The sequence below is a fragment of the Ambystoma mexicanum genome, chromosome 5q (genome assembly GCF_040938575.1).
Source record: "Ambystoma mexicanum isolate Mex_15411 chromosome 5q, UKY_AmexF1_1, whole genome shotgun sequence".
Taxonomy (NCBI): Eukaryota; Metazoa; Chordata; class Amphibia; order Caudata; family Ambystomatidae; genus Ambystoma; species Ambystoma mexicanum.
The window spans coordinates 85,786,954-85,807,098 of record NC_090933.1 but is presented as its reverse complement, the minus strand read 5'-3'; the positions used below and the strand labels follow the sequence as shown (position 1 = coordinate 85,807,098).

General features: G+C 50.5%; 1 protein-coding gene across 8 annotated transcripts in view; it reads left to right on the top strand.

Moving 5' to 3' along the window:
• PTPN3 (protein tyrosine phosphatase non-receptor type 3) overlaps positions 1 to 20,145 on the top strand; it is a 2,254,194-nt gene that overhangs the window by 1,832,023 nt on the left and 402,026 nt on the right. For all 8 annotated transcript variants that reach the window (XM_069620560.1, XM_069620561.1, XM_069620557.1 and 5 more), the window contains one exon: positions 1,238 to 1,328. In XM_069620560.1, the coding sequence (XP_069476661.1) occupies positions 1,238 to 1,328 (91 nt within the window). The remainder of the gene's footprint in view (positions 1 to 1,237; positions 1,329 to 20,145) is intronic.

Below are 20,145 nucleotides of genomic sequence, written 5' to 3'. Positions count from 1 at the left end.
TTATAAAAATGTTAAAAATAAAATAGAATTTCCGGTTTGGGAATCATCGCAAGAAATGTATTGATAGCAAAGAATACTATATTTACATTTTCTTATGGTTTTTGCCTCTGCAGAATATCCTCATACCTTCCTTCCTCCAAATAAATTATCCTCTCTAAATCTTTCTTTATCTGTGAAAATAATTAAGTTCCTCTCTGTTGAAGCACATTATAAATGCTCCTTCCAGCCAGGAAATCTCCCTTCCTTCTCTGCAGGTTTTCCAGAGATTACTAATAACCTACAAAAGCAGGGCCTCTTTATTGCCTATCACTGTACCTGAACCTCTAAAAAGTTTGAGAAATGTGTCAACAACTGTGATAATTTAAGTGATTCAGGGAACACTCGAATATTTGCCTGAGCCTACTCCAAACAAAATATATTCTCTCATGAATGTAGTGATTTTTTTCTTGTGATTTGTGTGGATGGAAAAAAAAAGAGATCTGTGTAGAGAAAATCAAAATGGCAAGAAAAAAAATGAACTACATCTGAGGACTTTCCACAGCATCATCTTTCTGGATCCTGCACTCCAAAAGTGTGCCAACCCATTCTAACCTGCCCCTGGGACCAAATATATCTTGTTACTCTATACACAGCCAAGTCTTTGTTTAGTGCCCTTAGCTGATGTGCCCTCGTAGGATAAGCAGCCAAATCTAACAGGGAAGCAAATGGAAGTCCTGTGGAACCTATTAGTGTTCTGTGAGTTGCATCACTTTTCCTGTTGATTTACTTTGACATACTCTGATACTGGTGCATTGTGGGACAGCTATGCGGTGGTAATCTTTTACTAATTTCATTTCTCAAAAGCCAGTTACGTGTGAACTTTCTCGACTTCTTTCAAAAGTGACCTTTGGATGGTGTTTGAGTTTTTACACAGCAAACATTGTGATGTCTCATTTTAATATGTACCCGTTGAAATGTCCGTGCACAGCAGAATGTGTCCCTGCAAAACCAGTTTGCATGATTGTGTTTACTAAGTCACTGCCTTATTTTGTAACACAACTTAATTGTGGAACTTCGTGAAATCGCTAGAATGCTGTAGCACCATGAAAATATCATTGAAAAGTATATCTCCTTTTTACCTAAATATACTGATGGGTGTGGTTTTCAGCTTCATGATGTTGTGACAACCGCTGCACTGCTGCTGTTCTGCCTATGTAATTGGGGCTAATCCTGTTTTTCTTTAACTTGTGTTTTGCAGCAACTGTATAGAAAGAAACCAGGGTTGGCCATTACGTGTGCCAAGTCCGGACCAAATATGGACAAAAACCGATACAAAGATGTTCTCCCATGTAAGTTTTTAGATATTCTTTTTTCTGGTGGTCTTCTGTTCTGCTTATTGGTACTGTGCCTGTGTACGAGAATGAAGAGCACGAGTTGTGGTTTGGTGGCTAAATGTCGACTTTGAAACCTGAATACCTGGATTCTAATTTGGGTTTTACAATTTGATCAAGGGTTTTGTTGATCTAGTCAATTAAGCTGATCTCCCAATAAAGTATGTAAATGTACCATGTATTTCCCAGTTATTTGCATTACCTCCCCTTACTCTCACGTCCCGTACCCTTTACTCCATACTGCATGGACGTCCCTTCCTAGGGACGGGAGACGGAACCTTTTTCACCAGAAATACCTTCTACCCCTTTATATTTAGAGGCGCGTGGGGGTGTGGCCCTGGGAGCATGCTTTACCCTGACTCTGCTCACAAGTGCCATTCCTCAGTCCCCTTTTCCGCGTCGACAGGAACAGGCCCATTTTCACCAGTGCTCCTGGGTTTGACCTTGCCATGTAATTCCACGTGCTCTTCCCCGGATTCTTCTATCTGTTTGTCTTGATTTGTCATCCAGGTACTTGGTCCTCCGGTGTCACACTCCGCCCCCAGCTCATGTCGACTTCATCGGGTGTCCAGCCTGCAAGGAGCTCTTTCCTACGTCTGACCCCCCACGCTCTTTGCCTCCGCTGCATTGGTCTTGACCTCAGTTGTGAAGGCTGTACCATGTGCGATGCACTGACTCCACGCGCACTGAAGAACAGGCTTGCTAGGTGGAGGGGAGCTCTTCAAAGGGCTGCCTCCAGAGGACTTGAATAAGTTTGTCAAACAGAGATCGAGGCCCAAAGGAGGGCCGCTATTTTCCATCGCACCCCGTAAGGGCGACTCCTTCCCGAGGAAACGCCCAAGCGCGAGGAACCTCTCGGGTTCTTGTAACAGCCCACGCACCGAGGCTAGTCCAGCTACCGGCCTCACGGCCGAGGGGTCATAAGATCCTTCCGGAATCATTGCAGAGGGACCGCAAGGTTCTTTTACTGGGTTTACACCTGAGAAGCAACACCCTATTACCGGCTCTATGTCCGAGAGGGCGCCTGCACGCAGAACTACTAGCGACAATGCCGAGGGCAATACGCCTTCCAGTCCTAGACCTAGGCTGCCGGGTTGGCCTCATTCTCCACCACCAAGAGTCTTGGAGGAGGCTGGGCCCAGGGAGACGTGCACCACGACTTTGGCACGTGGCACGCAGCTCGACAAAATGGCAGCCGTGCTAGACAACATGGCTGCTCGTCCGATGCCGTTCCTAGAACAGAGCAGGCAGTTGAACGAGTTTCAAGGTGGGACTGGTGTCAACCAGGTACGTGGCCTACAGTTTATCCATCAGCAACGCAGGGCAGGTTTCCCCTGCTACTGAGGCAGAGTGCGCTCTGGCCCCAGCAGCCCCCAGCCACTCTGTCAATATCTCCTGCCTCTTGCGCCTCCGAAGACCGGTTCTTCTAAAGGTTTTTGGCACTGAGCGAAACCCCCCCAGATGGGAGCTACCCTACGGGATGCTGTCAGGGACTTGCTCCCTCCGGTCACTCCATCGGCGCCCTGTCACGCTCACCTGATTCCCACGGAGGCGCAGGTCTGGCTTCGAGTGCTGATGCTTCTTCAATGGTGAAGCGCAGGACTCTGAAGATGGACAGGTAGGGCCCCTCTACTCTGGCTTCTCTGGCTCGTAGGAATATTCCCCTGTGCGTGAAAAGGGAGTATTACCTACTGACTGAATAATGCTCAAGCCTCCCACTCCCTTCCAACCCTCCACGATACCCTTCCACGATTCCCCGTGAAGTCTCACCTTAGGGTCTGAAAGGATGAGTTCTCCATCCTGCTTCTGATGCAGGGGCGCGTTGAAACCCAGTTACTTCACTGGATTGAGGTTTGATGGAAGTTCAAATAAGCTTGACTATTCAGGTAAGGAGCTGTAAGAGTTCTGTTGCAAGTTCAAAAGTTCAAGCTTAATAATAATGTTCATTGTCTTATTGCAGCAAGCGCTAATGCTTATGTCTTTTTCCCCTTATGGGCCGGGGTTCGGAATGCCGGAGATATGGCGCCGACCCGAAGTGAAACGTGCAGTTCCAATAAATGATAGGTAAGTTCTGGATGAGCGTTCGGGTAATGTCTTTGCATTCGCTCATTCAATGTCTTTGTCTTTTTTCCCCAAAGGTGCCGGGGTCCGGAATGCCAGGAAGCGGCAGGACCCGAAATGAAATGGGAATGACCCAACAGGTAAGTCTTAGAAGGAAACTGAGATTTTCCTATTCCCTTCCTTCTCTCACCTTGTGTTCTTGTCTTTTTCTCTCTAGGCTCTGGGAAGTGGCTGCGGATCCGGATGATCGCTGCTGAAGATGGAGGTGCCCAGGAAAGGTGAGTGAAATGCAGCGCTGCAGCGATCGAAGCGTAATGCTTTTAAAAATAATGTCTTCCCTTTCAGGATCGTCGGTGTGATGTCTTAGCAGGTAAGGTCTTATATCTCTCTCCAATTCTCTCTTATCTCCCTTTGCAGGTGACCCAGGATGCTGACAGGGGTGGCTGAAGTCCAGATGCAGGAGCTGACACGGTGAGCGTCCAGCTGCGAGGAGCAGAACAACGCGAAGCGTGAGTTGCTGATCGGGCGTGGTTTAAATAGCTTTGGAAGAAGTTCCAGGTATGTATCCTTCCACCGATCAGGTATGTATCCTTCCCCGACCACACACAGGTGGAAAGTAGTCCCACAGGTAAAGTAGTTCCATTCAGGCCTCAAGAGGGCCTGGATGTAGCAGCATGGTCTGCATCAGGTAAGTGCACATTAAAACACTTGAACACATGTCTAGCTTTATGAGCCTGGCGCCTAAGGCGCCAGGACAGGGGTCCAACATGAGCTTGGCGCCTAGGGCGCCAGGACTGTGACCAAAGGGCCCCAGCTTGGGCCCACTGGCACTTCCCTGGGGGAAATGATGCCTGCCTCTGGGGTTGCTGGGTCGGACCTGGCTCCTTGGAGGTAGGCATCATGACACGCCCATAGTCATTCCTCCCATGGCTCTGGCACCAGAGGCCCCAGCGCAACCCCTGCCGGCTCCTTTGATTCCGGCTCCCCTGCTTCCCACAGCTCAGGCGGTCCCGCACCAGCCTCCGCTGCCAGTCTCCACGCTGCAGCCCGCGGCGCCCAGCACCCCTCCACACTCTGGGAGACACGGACGAGGAGGAGTACTCAGATACGCTGTCGTCAGCAAAGGCCTTCCACGACAGGATTACAGGTTTAAGGTAGAGCAGCCTGAGGAGGGGGTCTTGGCAGAAGTCCTCACCCTAAGATCCCCTACCAAGACGGGGATCCCGATGCAGAAGGACGTTGTGGCACTGGCCAAGAAGGGGTGGCTCAAGCCACACTCAGCCCAACCTGTCAATCGGCACCTCGATGCCAAGTATAGACAGATGGAGGGGGATACACTCATGTTGTCGGCGTACCCTGAACTGCACTGTTCTTGATCGGTGCAGTGTCGCTCTACTCTAACCCTTAGTCGTTCTGCGCCACCTCATCCTTCTTGCTGCTAGGCAAGGATAAGATCTTGGAGGCGTACAGGAAGAAACTGTACTCCGCCTCCCTGCACCTGCATCAAGCCAATGCGGATGCCATGCTAGCAGCCGCTAACCAGAAGCTTTGGTGGGAAATAGCGGCATTCATCCCGGAACTTCTGGTGCAGAGCCAGGCATGCTTCAAGGCGGGTCTGGGAGAAGTCAGGCTGGTAGCACAGGACATCATGGAGCCCACTGTGGCCCACATCGATACCTCTGGCCGGCCCATTTGCAACGCCACGGACATGAGAAGGATGGCCTGGCTTCGGGCTACTAAGTTTAACCCTGACGTCCAGTATCGCATATTGGACTTCCCGTTCGAGGGTAGTGACCTCTTTCACTCTACCACCAATGAGAAATTAGATAAAAATAACAGCTCACAGACTGCAAAATGTTTATCCTGACCAAGGCCACGCCCAAGGCGTACAACCAGTCGCATCAACGCTCCGAAAAGTGGCGGGCATTCGGCGGGTTCTGGGGATTCGAGGAATGGAGGTCGAGACAACCTGACCGCTCATCGAGTCAACACTGGCGCAAACAACAAAAAGGGGTGGAGAGAGCAAGGGCTTCTTCCAGTCCCCCTCCTCAGCGGCAGCCTAAGAAGGAAAAAAGGCATGAAGCGTCCTTTCGGGTCCACGTGTCTCCAGTGGGTTACAGGCTTGCCTCCCGCGTGCATTTCTAGCACCAGAACTTTGCGTACACCTAGATCCTATCTGTAGTATCCATGGGGTACCGCCTACCGATACCTCCCTCTTCTTCTCACTCTCCCTCCTCCCCTCCCACAGATTGGGACGGCAACTCTGTTGGCAGAGATCCAGTCGCTCGTCGAGAGCCAGGCAGTGGAAGAAGTACCAGCCTCCCAGAGAGGATTAGGCTTCTATTCCAGGATTTTTGCCATACAGAAGAAGAACTAGGCTGGTCTGAGAGTTGTGTTGGACCTATCCACCCTCAACCTCTCCCTCCCTCTTCAGAATTCAAGATGGTTACGCCAGCACTCATTGCAAAGACACTAAACAGGGGAGACTGGATGTGCTCCCTGGATCTGAAGGACGTCCCGATTTGGCAGCCTCATTGCTCCTTCCTACGCTTCAGGATCATGGGCTGTCATTTCCAGTACAAGGTGCTACCCTTTGTCCTCAACCCAGCTCCCATGGTATTCACCAGACTCATGAATGCAGTGGCAGCCCTCCTCAGGGCCCAGGGCCACCATGTCTACCCGTACCTGGATGACTGGCTTGTCAGGGCGAGATCCCCAGAGGGAGTTGCCCACACTTCCTCTGCACTTATGAACATGCTCCACGACCTGGGGTTTACTATCAACCTCAAGAAGTCTCAGCTGCAGCCCACGCAGAGCCTCACCTTCATGGGCCTCATCTGGGACATGTGCTCCGAGAAGGCATTTTCCTCTGAGGACAAGATTACGGACACAACGCACTTCCTTACCAGGGCAGTGACCTCAGCTTGGTGGTATCAACACTTACTGGGTATCATGGCAACGGTCCTTCTGGCCGCGACGCAATTACAGCTGCACTTCGCAGCCTCATGGAATCGGGAGAAGGGCTCCCAAGCGGAGCTGGTCAGCATACCGCCTTCTCTCCACTCGGACCTCACGTGGTGGTCCAGGGACTGCAACCTGTGGAGGGGCAAGCCCTTCCAGCCACCGGCCCCGCAGGTCACCATTACTACAGACTTCTGCTTGGAAGGCTGGGGAGCCACTCTGAACAGCCATAGCATCCACAGAGTCTGGACCCGGCAGGAGCAGGAGTCACATATCAACTGGCTGGAGCTCAGGGCCAACTGGCTATCCCTCAGAGCCTTCCTTACACTCATTGGGTACAGGAGCGTCCTGATCCAGACCGACAACTCCACCAGCATGTACTATGTCAACAAGCATGGGGGGTACCAGGTCTCCTCTGCTGTGCAACCTAGCAATCAGCATGTGGGAATGGGCCCTGGAAAACATCTACCTCACAGGCGTCTACCTCCCGGTGGAGGCCAACTTGGAAGCAGACGGGGTCAGCAGACTGGGAGTGGGCAATTACGAGTGGCAATTGAACGGCCGGGTGGTCTTCAACACCTGGGGCCATCCTCAGGTGGATCTATTTGCCTCGTGGAAGAACAGGAAGTGCCATTGGTTTGCGTCTTGGCGGGGACGGGGCCCCGGCTCCCTGGGCGACGCTTTGCAGATTCAATGGGAAGGAATGACAGCCTATGCTTTTCCTCCCACACCCCTGATCCTCAGGGTACTCCGCAAGATAAAGGAAGCTCGTCACCTCAGTATCATCTTGAAAGCTCCTTGGTGGCCGCGAGACCGTGGTTCTCCGAATTGCTCAGCCTCACGGACAGACCACCCATTCACCTTCCGCTGGGTCCAGCACACCTCCTGTCCCAGCAGGGTGGGGGGGGCAAGGTTCTCCACCCCGCTCCTCAAAAGTTAGCCCTTGCAGCATGTACCCTCAAGCACCTGAGCCTATCACAGGGTAACATGGATATCATCCAGGGCGCTAGGAGCAAGGCCACCAGGAACCAATAGAAGAGTAAATGGAGCAGGTTCTGTCACTGGGCGGACTCTAAGGAGATCGACCCCCTGACGGGCACGCTGGACAATGTGCTCTCCTTCTCAGCACACCTCACGCACTCAGGCGTAAAGGTGGACACGTGTCGCACCTATCTGGCAGCCATAGGGGCCTACAGAAATTCAGAGGAGGAGGTGGTCTTCTCCTCTTCCAACTCAATATTCAAGCATCTGGTGGGTTTGTTCAGACTTTACCCGCCAATCAAGAAACCACACCCTGTGTGAGACCTCAATGTGATTTTGGGCGCCCTGGCACACAAACCATTCGAACCAATGGCGCCCACAGACATCAGGCTGGACAGCTCTGCTAGTAGGACTCACCTCTGCTCACAGAGTCAGCGAGATCCAGGCTCTGGTGGCATCGGAACACTATACCACTTTTCACAGGGATAAGATTGTCCTGCAGACTCACCCGGTGTTCTTGCCTAAGGTACCCTCCGCTTTCAATCTAAACAAGGAAAAAATCTTGTCTACATTCTTCGCTGACCCCAAGGACTGGATTTCAGACACGCTCTAAAATTCTATTTGGAGAGAACCAAGGGCTTCCGCAAGTCGGACGCACTTTTTGTCAACTTTATGGTCTCCAGACCCGGTTATCGGGCATCCAAGTCCTATATTGCACAGTGGATGGTTGCAGCCATCAAAGAGGCCCTTGAGTCTCAGCACAGGCCGCTGCCAGCCAACATGCACGCTCACTCGGTCAGAGCCATAGCATTCCAGCGCCTGGTTCCGTGGCAAGTAATTAGCAGGGCGGCCACCTGGGCCACCCCTTTGGCTTTTTGTAAGCATTACTGATTGGACGCCGGCTCTAAGTCAGACGTGGCCTTCGAATAGGCGGTTATAAGGAACTTGTTTGCTTAAGGAGGGTCTCCTATCCACCCTGGAGCTACATTGTTTTAATCGCCCATGCTGTACGGAGGAAGGGGGACGGGACATAAGAATAATTACAAGTTACTCATCGTAGTTACTAACATACTCTTAGCCCTAGTCCCATTTCCTCCATACTTCCCTCCATCCTCCCCCTAATTATACTGGTGTCATTAGGCAATGTTAAATATAGTCGACGCGTCAATGGGGACTGAGGAGTGGGGCTGGTGTGTGGAGTCAGGGTTTCGCATGCTCCCAGGGCCTCACCCCCACGCGCCTCTAAATTTAACAGGGAAGAAGGTTTTTCTGGTGAAAAAGGTTCCATCTCCCAACCCTAGGAAGGGACGCCCATGCAGTTTGGAGGAAAGGGGACTAAGAGTACGTTACTCACTACTGTGAGTAACTTGCAATTTTTTCTGTCCTGGTCTTGGTGATCTATTCTTCATTGGACAGAACATATCGATGTTAGTTATGTTTTACTGCTAGTGCCCTTCAAGTGCCTTTGGCCTCGGTAGTGAATTTGTTGATTGGAGAAAGGAAAAGGGAGTTCTTGCTGGTGGCAAGATTGAACCGGCCCATCGTTAATAACGCATTTTGGTTGCTCAGAAATTAAGTAGCTCTGTCATGTAACTACTGGTTGCCACATGGCGGCCAGATCCCTAATGTCTTAGAGATCAGGTCTCAGAGCCTGGTTGACTGTAACTAGTATTGGAATCGGTGGCGTATTTGCATGCCACCAGCAGCCCGGTCAGGATGCGTGTGCAACCCAGTTTACAGCATTGGATTATTGGCCCATTCGGACCGTCTGCACGTGGAACTCTCTGCATTTGATATGGAGGGAGGAGAGCGCACAGTAACTTTCCCTGTTGAGACAGACCTGGACTTGGTCATGAGGTGATTGGGGATTTTAGCGGGGGCCTGATGCAGCCATGAGTAACCATATCTAAACTTGATTGTTCATAACGAAGCGGTTCGGATTATACAAGACCTCCCAAGAAGAGATCACATTTCTCAAGCAAGAAGAGACCTACAGTGGCTACTTGTATCCGCAAGAGAACATTTCATGGATGTCTCTATAGCCTACATAAGTACCATTTGGGAATGTTCCTTCCTATCTTAAACATCTAACGTATTATACTCCTTCCAGACATCTCTGTTCCAATACCCAAGGACTCTTAACAGTACCTAGATCTAAAAAATCCAAAGGACTCGGATGCTCTTTTGCTGTCCGCGCTACCATAGCATGAAATGCACTTCCCAGAGCCTATGTCTTGAGTCACATTTTTCAGTGTTCAAGAAGCAACTGAAGACCTGTTTGTTTGAGTAATTCCTGTATCGCAACCCAGTGCTCGTCTGCTGATCTTATTGGTTGTCCTGTCTTGTTGTCCGTGTGTGTTTGTTCTCCGCTCTGATGCTTGCGTGCTTTAGCGCAATATAAATAGATAATAACAAGGGGCTAGGCCTGAATGCTTCGAAGCAGGCCCACCCAGCACTACCCTGGTAAAAATATTCCTCTGCTGCACAACCTGCTTTTGAAGCTACGTCTTTGAGGTGTGAAGTCCTGAGCCCAGGCGAGTCACTCGCCAGTCAATCGACCAAACCGAGTGACTGGAGATGGGGAAGTGATGTTAAAGAAGCCAGCAAAACATGACATGGGAAAATCCAGAGAAACGGCTGAGAGAGCAAAAAGTCTCAACAGCGCCAGAATTCCACTGGAGGGCCGCGGCATCAGAGAAGCCAGTGTAGATGCGAGAACAATGTTGCACTGGATACCTCGCTGGGCCGGCCACCAGGTAAGAGCACTGTAACACTGGTAACATGAACAGAGGAAGCGCCCCCTCTGTCTCCCTCTCTATTCCCGTTCCCAGCTCGGACCTCTCAGAGAAGGCACCGGTCCAACTCGAACAATGTATTGTACTGGATACTTCCCCACAAAATAGCGCCCTCGATCTGGCCAGCTGCGATATGATAACAAAAGAAGCGGTCAGTGTGGAAGAGGCGGTCGCCTCCGACAAATGTACCGGTTGCCAGGGGAAAATTCCCAAATTATAGACCTCCCGACATGTCCTATCCCTGTTCGGCCCTTGGAGTTGGCTATTTTTTTTTTTTTGTAACCAGTACGCCCAAAGAAACTAAGGTAATCAAAGAAATCCAAGTGATTCCAACTCCTCTAAAGTAACCAAACGTCTAATTTGGAGACGCCCTGTGTGCTATCTACTACAGCGCAGTTCGAGGGGATTGGGTCCTCCGACGTATTCCAGATCTATGACATTAATCACCACAGCTGTGCTGCTTCGGAAAATCTTTCTGCGTCCTGCGTGGATGACGTTGATATGCTGTCCTCGAGAGCCTCTGTCGAGCCGACGTCACCGGATGTTATAAGTAGGACGCACAACGGCCGTAGCCTCAGTTCCGTTTTTTCTGCGAACGTGTTTGCTTCGGAGATCTCGGCGCGCTTCGATTCTACTGAATCCTGTTCTTTCGGTTCTTCGAACCTGTTTCATCATTGCTATCGTATGATGTCTTCAGCTTCTTCCACCCTGCGGTCCGGGTTTAAGAAGTGTCAGGTGTGCGGGTCCAAGATGTCGCTGACGGATATGCACGACGCTTGCCTCTGGTGCCTCGGGGAGGACCATGATACGGACGACTGTGTCGACTGCCAATCGCTCACATCGAAGGCCTTGCAGGAGAAGAAGCTGTCGGTCGGTAAGGTTGCCAAGCCCCAGAAGTCGCGTTCCACTGGTCTTTCGACGGACGATACGAGGGGCGACTCTCTGCATCATCGTCGTGAGTCCGGGGGATCGCGGTCTGGGAGTCGGTCCCGCCATTCCTCTGCCTCTTCGAGGCACTCCAGGAAGCACTGTCACAGGTAGCCTTCCTCGTCCTCTTTCGAGGACTCCGCCCGTAGGCGGGTTGCTTGTCCCAACAAGCATTCCACTCCTGAGGAATGGGATTCCTTCCGAAGGAGATGTTGGCGATTTTTCAATCGCAGAGCCCCGGTCCGTCCGCGCTGTCTGAGGATGGCGGTCGTGGCCGTACTAGAGACACCGCTCGTCCGCCTTTGGGCTCGAGCAGTCGTCGCGACCACCGGGCGCCTTTGAGGTCCCGGTTGGACAAGGATGGTCGCTTTAGACATGCCCGTGCCAGGTCCCGGTCCTCGAGACCGCGTGAATCTGTGAAGTCTTCGAGGAAGACATCGACGCCGGTGTCACCGAGGTCGTCGATTGTCATGATCTCTGCTTCCAAAAGGTCAGGGTTTTCCCAACTCCCTTGGAAGCAGATCCATAACCCAGGTTCCGAGGGCCAACCAGTCCCAATTGGGACCTTTTGGACCCAGTCCTGGCGCCAGTGGCACCAGGCTCATAAATGTGTCCAGTCCCAGCGCTGGAAGCGCCGGGCTCATAATGCTTGGGTGGACTTACCTGCAGCAGACCATGCTGCTTACTTGCCTGCCAGCTGAGCCTCTGATCCTCTTCTGTTTGGAACTACTTTTCCTGTTGGGTGGGGCAGGAGCCACTCCCTAGATTCAGAACACTGGAACTCTTCTGGAAAGCAGGAACTCTTTTCTTACCTAGGCGTGGCTGTGGAAGGAGACACCTAAGCACTACAGGAGGCTATTTAAACCACACCCGGTGGATGAATCTTGCTTTGCGTTATTCTGCATCCTCTGCAGCAGAACGCTCATCGTGTCTTCTGCATCAGATCCTGGGCCCAAGGAAAAAGGCTTACCATCCTGAATCCAGTCTTCAGCAACACCTATAAAGACAAGAAAGAACAGGTTAGCATTCCGGCATCTGAAAGACAAAAGCTTACCGACTCTTCGCACTCTCCGGAGGCCTTCGGCGCTGCATCCGGCATCTGAAAGACAAAACAAGGTGCGTTTAAAGACATTGGGGAACTTTAATACTCACATGCCATTACTCCTTTCCACATCAACCCCAGTGGGTATTCCGGCACCCTGCAGCCGCTCCGAACTCGTACCTGCAAAATAAAAGACAGTTAGAGCGCATCGTGAAGCAGGCAACAAGCGCTTACTTACGTGCTTCCAGGCGCTTCTATTCATCATACGGACTCCATCTTCAACTCACTTCAGCCCGTCATCCGCCATCGCCGGAACCTGCAAAATAAGAGACATCATTGCTAAAGGCTTTAAAGACAATAGAATTACTCGAAACTTACCGTTCGTGCAGCAAACGACGGACAGCAGTCCTCTGAAGCCAAGAGGCCTGCGCTACCGATCCAGTGAAGAAACTGATTACAGCACCCTGCCCTGAGGCAGATGGAGAGCTCGGCATTCACTTACCTAAGGTGAGAGCGTTAACCTTTGGGGGTCTACAGGAGAGCAAAAAGGGAAGAGATAGGGACACCCCCAATAACCCCAGTTCATTAATCCCATATTTTCTGTCTGCAGACATCTTACTCTTGAAGTCAGGCATACAGTGCACAGAGGTCCCGCCCAAAGAGCCAACCGGGTGCTACACATCACCTTTGAAGATACGGTAGTCGCCCAGTCAAGACCGGCGCCTCTGCGAGAATCAGGTGAGCGTTACATCGATGGACTATCTCGAGGCCCTGCCTCCGAGGAACAGCAATACAATAGATGGGTACTCCCTATATCGCTGGCAAGAGGGGAAACAACCAGAAACAAGGCACAGAAATCAAGCCAGCGGATATAAAGTCCACTATAAACAACACAATCCCACCAGTATTCGGGGCAGTCCCTCAATCAACCCCTCAGATCACTTCACGTAATACATAGACAAGTTTTTTTTGAAAAATGTATTTATTTTTCTTTATTTAATTAGAAACATTTAAATGATTATTAAATAGATCAGAGCTCATATAAGAGTAAGTATAAATATAGGACATACAGTTATACAACATAAATAAAGTGCAAAATGTGAAGAAAAATGCTAATATCACAATAGAGCTGCTGGGAACTTGCTGCCCAATTACAAGCTGGGTAATAATCACAATCGTCCAAAATAAGTCCAAGTCAATGTCGAAGGATAAAATCCACTCGAGAGAAGGGAATCCCTCGGGTGGAAAAAATCCTAGTCAACCGAATATAGTCAGGATGGTTTCGAAATGAATTCAAAGATGGATTAAATCCTGATAGTGGCAGCAAAAAAAGTCGTTAGTTCCGAATCTAGCAGTTTGAACATTGCAATAGACAAGAAACTGAAAGGTCTTCACAAAAATGATATTCATAAACCCATACTCTAAAAAGTCTAACATGGGATGCTATACGTCAACTACTAAGGTGACATGCGAAATAAACCACAAATACGTAAAACAGTATCGTGAGCATGGCGCTTTAAACCAGGTAGTTTCAATGGAAAACACATCTAGCTGGATTACAGATGATGTCCATCTTCGTCAGTACGTAGCATTCCTGTATAAACATTCATGAAGATTCATCTGTGTCTTGAAATTACCATGATCTCAGACCTTTTGGGGGTGGGCCCAGAAGCCTGACAAAAAAGTCCAGGAAATAGCGATCCGGCCACACCAAAACAAATCACAATTGAATTAGATCATTGATCAAGCCAAGATCTGTCAATCAAGAACCATCAACAGATGATTCCTTAATGTGTAGAACGACCTCAACTACATGTACAGAATCGGATGTCCGAAGGTTCCCCAGAAGGGTGAATCTCCAAATGTCATTAAAGGATAGGCGAAGTCTCTTATGCTTCGCAATTGCGGCAGAGGCTGGACGCTAGAAGGAATGCAAGTAGAATGGGCTACTTGCCATCGGTGCCCAGGCTGTCGAGAGACACGCTCAGGGCTCCGCTCTCGAGGCCTGTGTCGACGCCGTCGAAGCTGTCGGTGCCGCGCTCGACGCCGATTCCGCATGCCAAATCTTCATACCGGCGCCTCATGTCGAGGGTCACGGATTACCTGGGGTGGTCCGCCCCCCCCCTGGGGATTTTCAGCAGAAAGACCTGACTGATATCCTGGACCAAGGTCCTTCCACTGACCCGGTGCTGCCATTCCATATGGCCTTGCAGAGAAGGGTGGCTGCGGCATGGACTTGCTCACTGCCGGAGTGTCTCCCGGCAGTGAGCAAGTCCTTGCCGAAGAAATATCGCCCTGCCAGTGGCGACCCTTGCTACTTGACCACACACCCTACTCCGGAGAGTTTGGTGGTACAGGCGGCTACGGCCCCAGCAAAGCAGGCGTCGTACTCTACCATCCCTCCTGATAGGGACGACAAACGTTTTGACGGCTGGGCGAAGAAGGTATTTTCTTCTGGGGGTATGGCGCTTCAGGCTGCCAACTCAGTTTGTGCCTTGTCTCATTTCACGGACACTCTGTGGAACTGTATTTACTTTTCGGCTGATCATATTCCCAAAGGGGAGGAACGGGATGGTTTCCTTGCTGTTGTGCAGGATGGCAAGGATGCCATGTGTGAATCTGTTCAGTACGGTCTGGACATGGTTGATTGCGTCAGCCGGTCCATGGCGGCGAGCACCGTAATACGCAGGTTTGCGTGGTTGCGGAAGTCGGGTTTTGCTCCTGATGTGCAAGCCCAGCTCCTCAACATGCCCTTTGATGGTGAACATCTTTTTGGCAGCAAGGCTGACAAGAGTCTTGAGCGGTTGCAGACCTCCAAAGCTGCAGCAAAGTCGTTGGGCGCTGCAGTTCGCCAACCTCCGCCTTTTCATCCTAGGGGACAGCAATGGAGGGGGGGGTTCCTTTTGATATTACTCATCCTTTAGTAAATCGAGAGAAGCTGCGAGTCAAAGGGGCAACCGTAGGAGTGCCAGAGGACAAACAAGGTACTCGAGGTGCCAAGGCCGCGCAAGCAGTTGCCTCTTTGCCCTCAGGCACTGCCGCAGCCTCTTCAGCTCAGTCATGCATCCCATGCTTCTCCGGTTGGGGGAAGGCTGGCACAGCATCTTGTAGAATGGCGTGCCATTACTTCAGATGTGTGGGTTCTGGAGATCATAGCCCACGGCTACTGTCTCCATTTCCGGCAGAGGCCTCACGACAATCCACCAGGGGATCTCTCTTTGCAGAGTCCGGATCTGCTCCTTGTGCAGGAAATTCAATCCCTGCTGGAGAAAGGCGCCATAGAACTGGTGCCTGTAGCGGAGAGGAACAAGGGATGGTTTTCCCCTTACTTTTTGATTTCGAAGAAAGACGGGGGATTGAGACCCATTATGGACTTACGCGGTTTGAACAAGCTCCTCAGGAAGGACAAGTTCAAGATGGTTACTCTTTCTCAAGTCCTCCAGGCCTTTCAACTTCAGGACTGGTTGGTGTCTCTCGACCTCAAGGACGCTTATTTTCATGTGCCGATCCATCCCAAGCACAAGAAGTACCTGAGGTTCGCGGTTGGCGACTCGCACTTTCAGTTTCGGGTCCTGCCGTTCGGATTGACCTCCGCCCCGAGGGTTTTCACCAAGCTCATGGTGGTGGTGGCAGCGTTTCTCAGGAAAGGGGCGATTCACGTCTGTTGATCAGGGCGCGCTCTCCTGAGAAAATCCTGGATCATCTGTCCATCACCTGCCATTCCCTTCACAAGCTGGGCTTCTCCCTCAACTTAAAGAAGTCCCACTTGACGCCAACTCAGCGGCTCCAGTACATCGGAGCAGTGCTCAACACGTCCCTGGGGCAGTGTTTTCCTCCCCAGGTGAGGGCTCAGCACATTCAGCATATGGTGCACAAGTTTCAACATGCCCAGAGTCTCCCAGCATTAGAGTTCTTGAGGTTGCTCGGCCTCATGGCATCCTGCATTCTTCTGGTGCCAGAGGCCGGGTTGCGGATGAGATCTTTGCAATGGGCTCTCAAGCTCCAGTGGTCAGTCCTCCGGCAGGATGTCGGACCCCGTCAAGGTGCCACCCTCGGTCGCCTAGGTCCTTCTGTGGTGGGCCGTCGAAGGCAATCTGATGAGGGGGGCTCTGCTTTGGCTACCCTGGCCAGAGGTGACGATCGTGACGGATGCGTCCCTCACGGGATGGGGAGCTCATGCCAACGAGCTGACAGTCAGCAGTCGTTGGTCTCCGGCAGAGTCCAGACTCCATATCAATCTGTTGGAGCTGAGGGCCGTCCGGCTTGCCCTGAAGTCTTTTCTGCCAACTGCGCGTGGAAAGAATGTCCTGATTCTGACGGACAACACAGTAGCCATGCACTACCTCAACAAAAAGGGGGGGGGGGCACGGTCATTTCCTCTATGCAGGGAGGCGATGCAGCTCTGGTTCTGGGCCATTCAGCAGGAAATGTCGATCTCGGCAGTTCATCTGGCCGGAGACGAAAACGAGACGGCGGACGCTCTGAGCAGGCAGAGCACGATCTTTCACGAGTGGGAGCTGGGTCAGGAGATTCTCCTGGAGATCTTTGCCCTTTCGGGGACCCCTCAGGTGGACCTATTCACCTCCAGTGTCAACCCGAAGTTCTGCTCGCGGGAATTTCCTCCAAGAGGAGCCTTAGGAGACACGTTCGTAGTGGAGTGGTCCTTCCCACTGCTGTACGTGTTTCCTCCAGTCCGCGTCATCCCGCAAGTCTTGCGGAAGTTACGGAGGTTCGGTTCCCGGATGATCCTCATTGCTCCGGCATGGGCCCGGAGCTTCTCGACTTGTCCATCTGCCCTCCACGTCGTCTTCCCTACCGAGACAATCTGCTCTCACGGGAGGGGGGTCTGGTTCTCCATCCCGAGGTCAGATCCCTTAACCTTCACGCTTGGCCTCTGAAAGGTTGAGGTATAAGTATTGGGACCTCCTTGAAGACAGGATGGAGGTGTTGCTTTCGGCCAGACGGCCAGCAACAAAGTCCCTGTACCGTTGCTGTTGGAGAAAGTGACTGGTGCAGGGTTAAGAATGTGGATCCTTTTTCATGTGACATTCCTGTGCTTCTGTTTTTTTTGCTTTCTTTAGCCCACAGGGGCTTGCAAGTGGGTACCGTTAAAGGTTACCTGGCGGCGCTGTCCATATTTAAGCGCTCGTCTGAGGAGTGTTCTTATTTTAAAATTCCTTTTAATTTCTCAGTTTCTGAAAAGTCTCTCTAATGTGTTCCCTCCGTCACCTTTCCAGGTGTTCAGTTGGGATTTGAACCTTGTTCTCAAGTTTCTAACGGGTGCTCCCTTTGAGCCTTTACATTCTTGTCCTTTGAGACTGTTAACCCTTAAAACTGTATTTTTAGTTGCGGTCACTTCCGCTCGCAGAGTGAGTGAGTTACAGGCACTTTCAGTTAAGCCACCCTTCACTGTGTTTCATAAGGACAGGGTTGTCCTTGGAGTTCGTCCTTCCTTTCTTCCGAAGGTGGTGTCGGAATTTCATTTAAGCCAGAAGGTTATTCTTCCGGCATTTTATCCTCTTCCACATCCTGGTAAGGAACAGGAGAGGCTCCATAGGCTGGATCCTAGGAGAGCCTTAAGTTTCTACATTTCACGCATGTCCCGGGTCAGAGTGGACGATCAGCTCTTTATTGGTTACGCTGGCGTTTGGGACAAGCTGTGACTAAGCAGACTTTGTCTAGATGGATTATCTTGGCAATTTCTGACTGTTACCGATTGGCGGGTAAGGACCCTCCGGTAGGCTTACGGGCCCATTCTACTAGGGGTCTGGCTGCCTCTACTGCCCTGCAGGGGGGTGTTCCTATTCGTAACATCTGTGATGCAGCCACTTGGGCTTCGGTCCATACTTTTGTACGTCACCACTCCCTAGATTCTGTCCATGGGCAGGATCTGGCCTTTGGCAAGGCGGTCCTTTACTCTGCAATTTGATTGGGCATTCTAAATTGATATATTCTAAATTCTTTTCCCAACTCCTTACGTTGGTACTGCTTTGGGAGTCTGTCATAGATATGGAATATGTCGGAGGACCCAATCCCCTCGAAGAACAAGTTACTCTCCTACCTGGTAACGTTCTTTCGATGGGATGGTTCGAAGACGTATTCCATATCGCTCCCTCCCTACCTGCCTCACTACAGAATTCTGGGGCAAGGCTTTCTGTGGTCATAACGGCAGAAGATTGGTGCCACACGTTCTGGGAAAAAACTACAACTGAGGGTATGGGTGTTGTGCGTCCTACTTATAACATCCGGTGACGTCGGCTCGACGCAGACCCTCGAGGACAGCGTATCGACGTCATCGACACAGGACGCCGAAAGGTTTTCCGAAGCAGCACAGCTGTGTTGATTACTGTCATAGATATGGAATACGTCGTTGAACCATCCCATCGAAACAACGTTACCAGGTAAGAGAGTAACTTGTTCTTCTGTACATTAGGGGGCATGCTTAGGAACCCCCTTGACGGAACCAGCGAGGAGGAACTCTCAACGTTTAAAACAGCTTGACCCGTTGGAAGAGAAAATGAAGTGATGGAACCAGAATTACCAGCGCTAAATGACACAACCCAAAATGATGTAATACACCAGAAGGCTAGTTTCCTAGATCTACTGCTGTGCCAACCGAGGAATTTAGCAAAATCTAAACATAAATTCCACGCCAGCCAGGCATCTAAGTACATATATACCCAGAAGAAACCGCTGACACTGAAATGAAAATGGAGGGGAGTGCATAATTTTAATGCTGGAACAAAATGATTAGATGCTCCTTCTGGATTAGAAGGCAAAGATTCCAAAAACCTAAACCTAGATCACAACAGGTGTGTACAGAGCACGGCAAATATGATGGGAGAATCAGTGGGAGAATTGACTGATGGCTAACTATTGGAAGGCACACTAGGGGTGGATACACGAACTAGAAACGCAACAATGCCCATTTTTCCTCAAAATCTGACAATAAGGGGAAGAACCCCCCCTGCAAAAAAAGACAGAGTTAACTCAAACTCGACCCAGGAGGAGGTATCGTTTTGGGAGCCGGTTGCTGAAGAGGACAAAAATATGGAAAAGGAAGCCTTGAATTATGATAAGAAGGATCAAAACACCCTAGGCGGTGCTACTTTAAACCATCAGAACTCTGACCTCACACTCACGGCTGTACAGCATGACATCGAGAAACAGCATGAGAACTGAAAACAAGGATCAAATCTCTGAACTCAAGTGCCAATATCACTGACAACATGGGCATCTATAAGGCAAGTATGATGGCTAGCGATCCACTTAAGAGCACCGCTGCTGGGGAAGCGGACAATAGTTTGGGATACAAGATTGCAAACTTTATCTCGTCAGAAGGTGGTCAAGCCCCAACATCCGAAATAACTAAAACATCAGAAATAATACCTCCAAGTTTAGGGCATGGCAGCATGGCTCGAAACAGTTTGAGACGCAGCCTAAACTACCCTTTGTCAACCCCTAACAGGAGCAAGAAAGTAACCAAAGACAGGAATCTCTACCATTTGGGAAAATAGAGGACAAACAATCAAGGTGCACAAGACAAGACCCCTTCTGCCAAATGTCAGTGGTTACTATTGCCATGGGCCCCTTTATGAAGCTTTATGAATCAATCTATGACACACTAGTGAAGCATACCACCTTGCTGGCGGTGGTAGACACAAAGATGATCTTCATAGAGGGCTTCATCGCAGCAGGAGACTCAACAGTCAACGAGATATATCAACATGACACGCTACTAGAGAATAATTACCCAAGAAGACCTAACGCCAAAAAACAAGCTCCACCTGAAACCACCCAGAGTCCGGAAACACTCACATTAAACGATAGTAATGGGGATGCCATCACGGTGAATAGAAAAATCTACTGTTGATCGTGTGGCCAGTCAGGAAGTGAATAACCATCAGGATGACGAAAAAGTGAGGGAATTAGCGACAGCGCAGAGGCTGGAGCAAAGTATAATTACTGTAACATTGGAGAGTGGTCCACATTTGGAGACAGCTAAGGA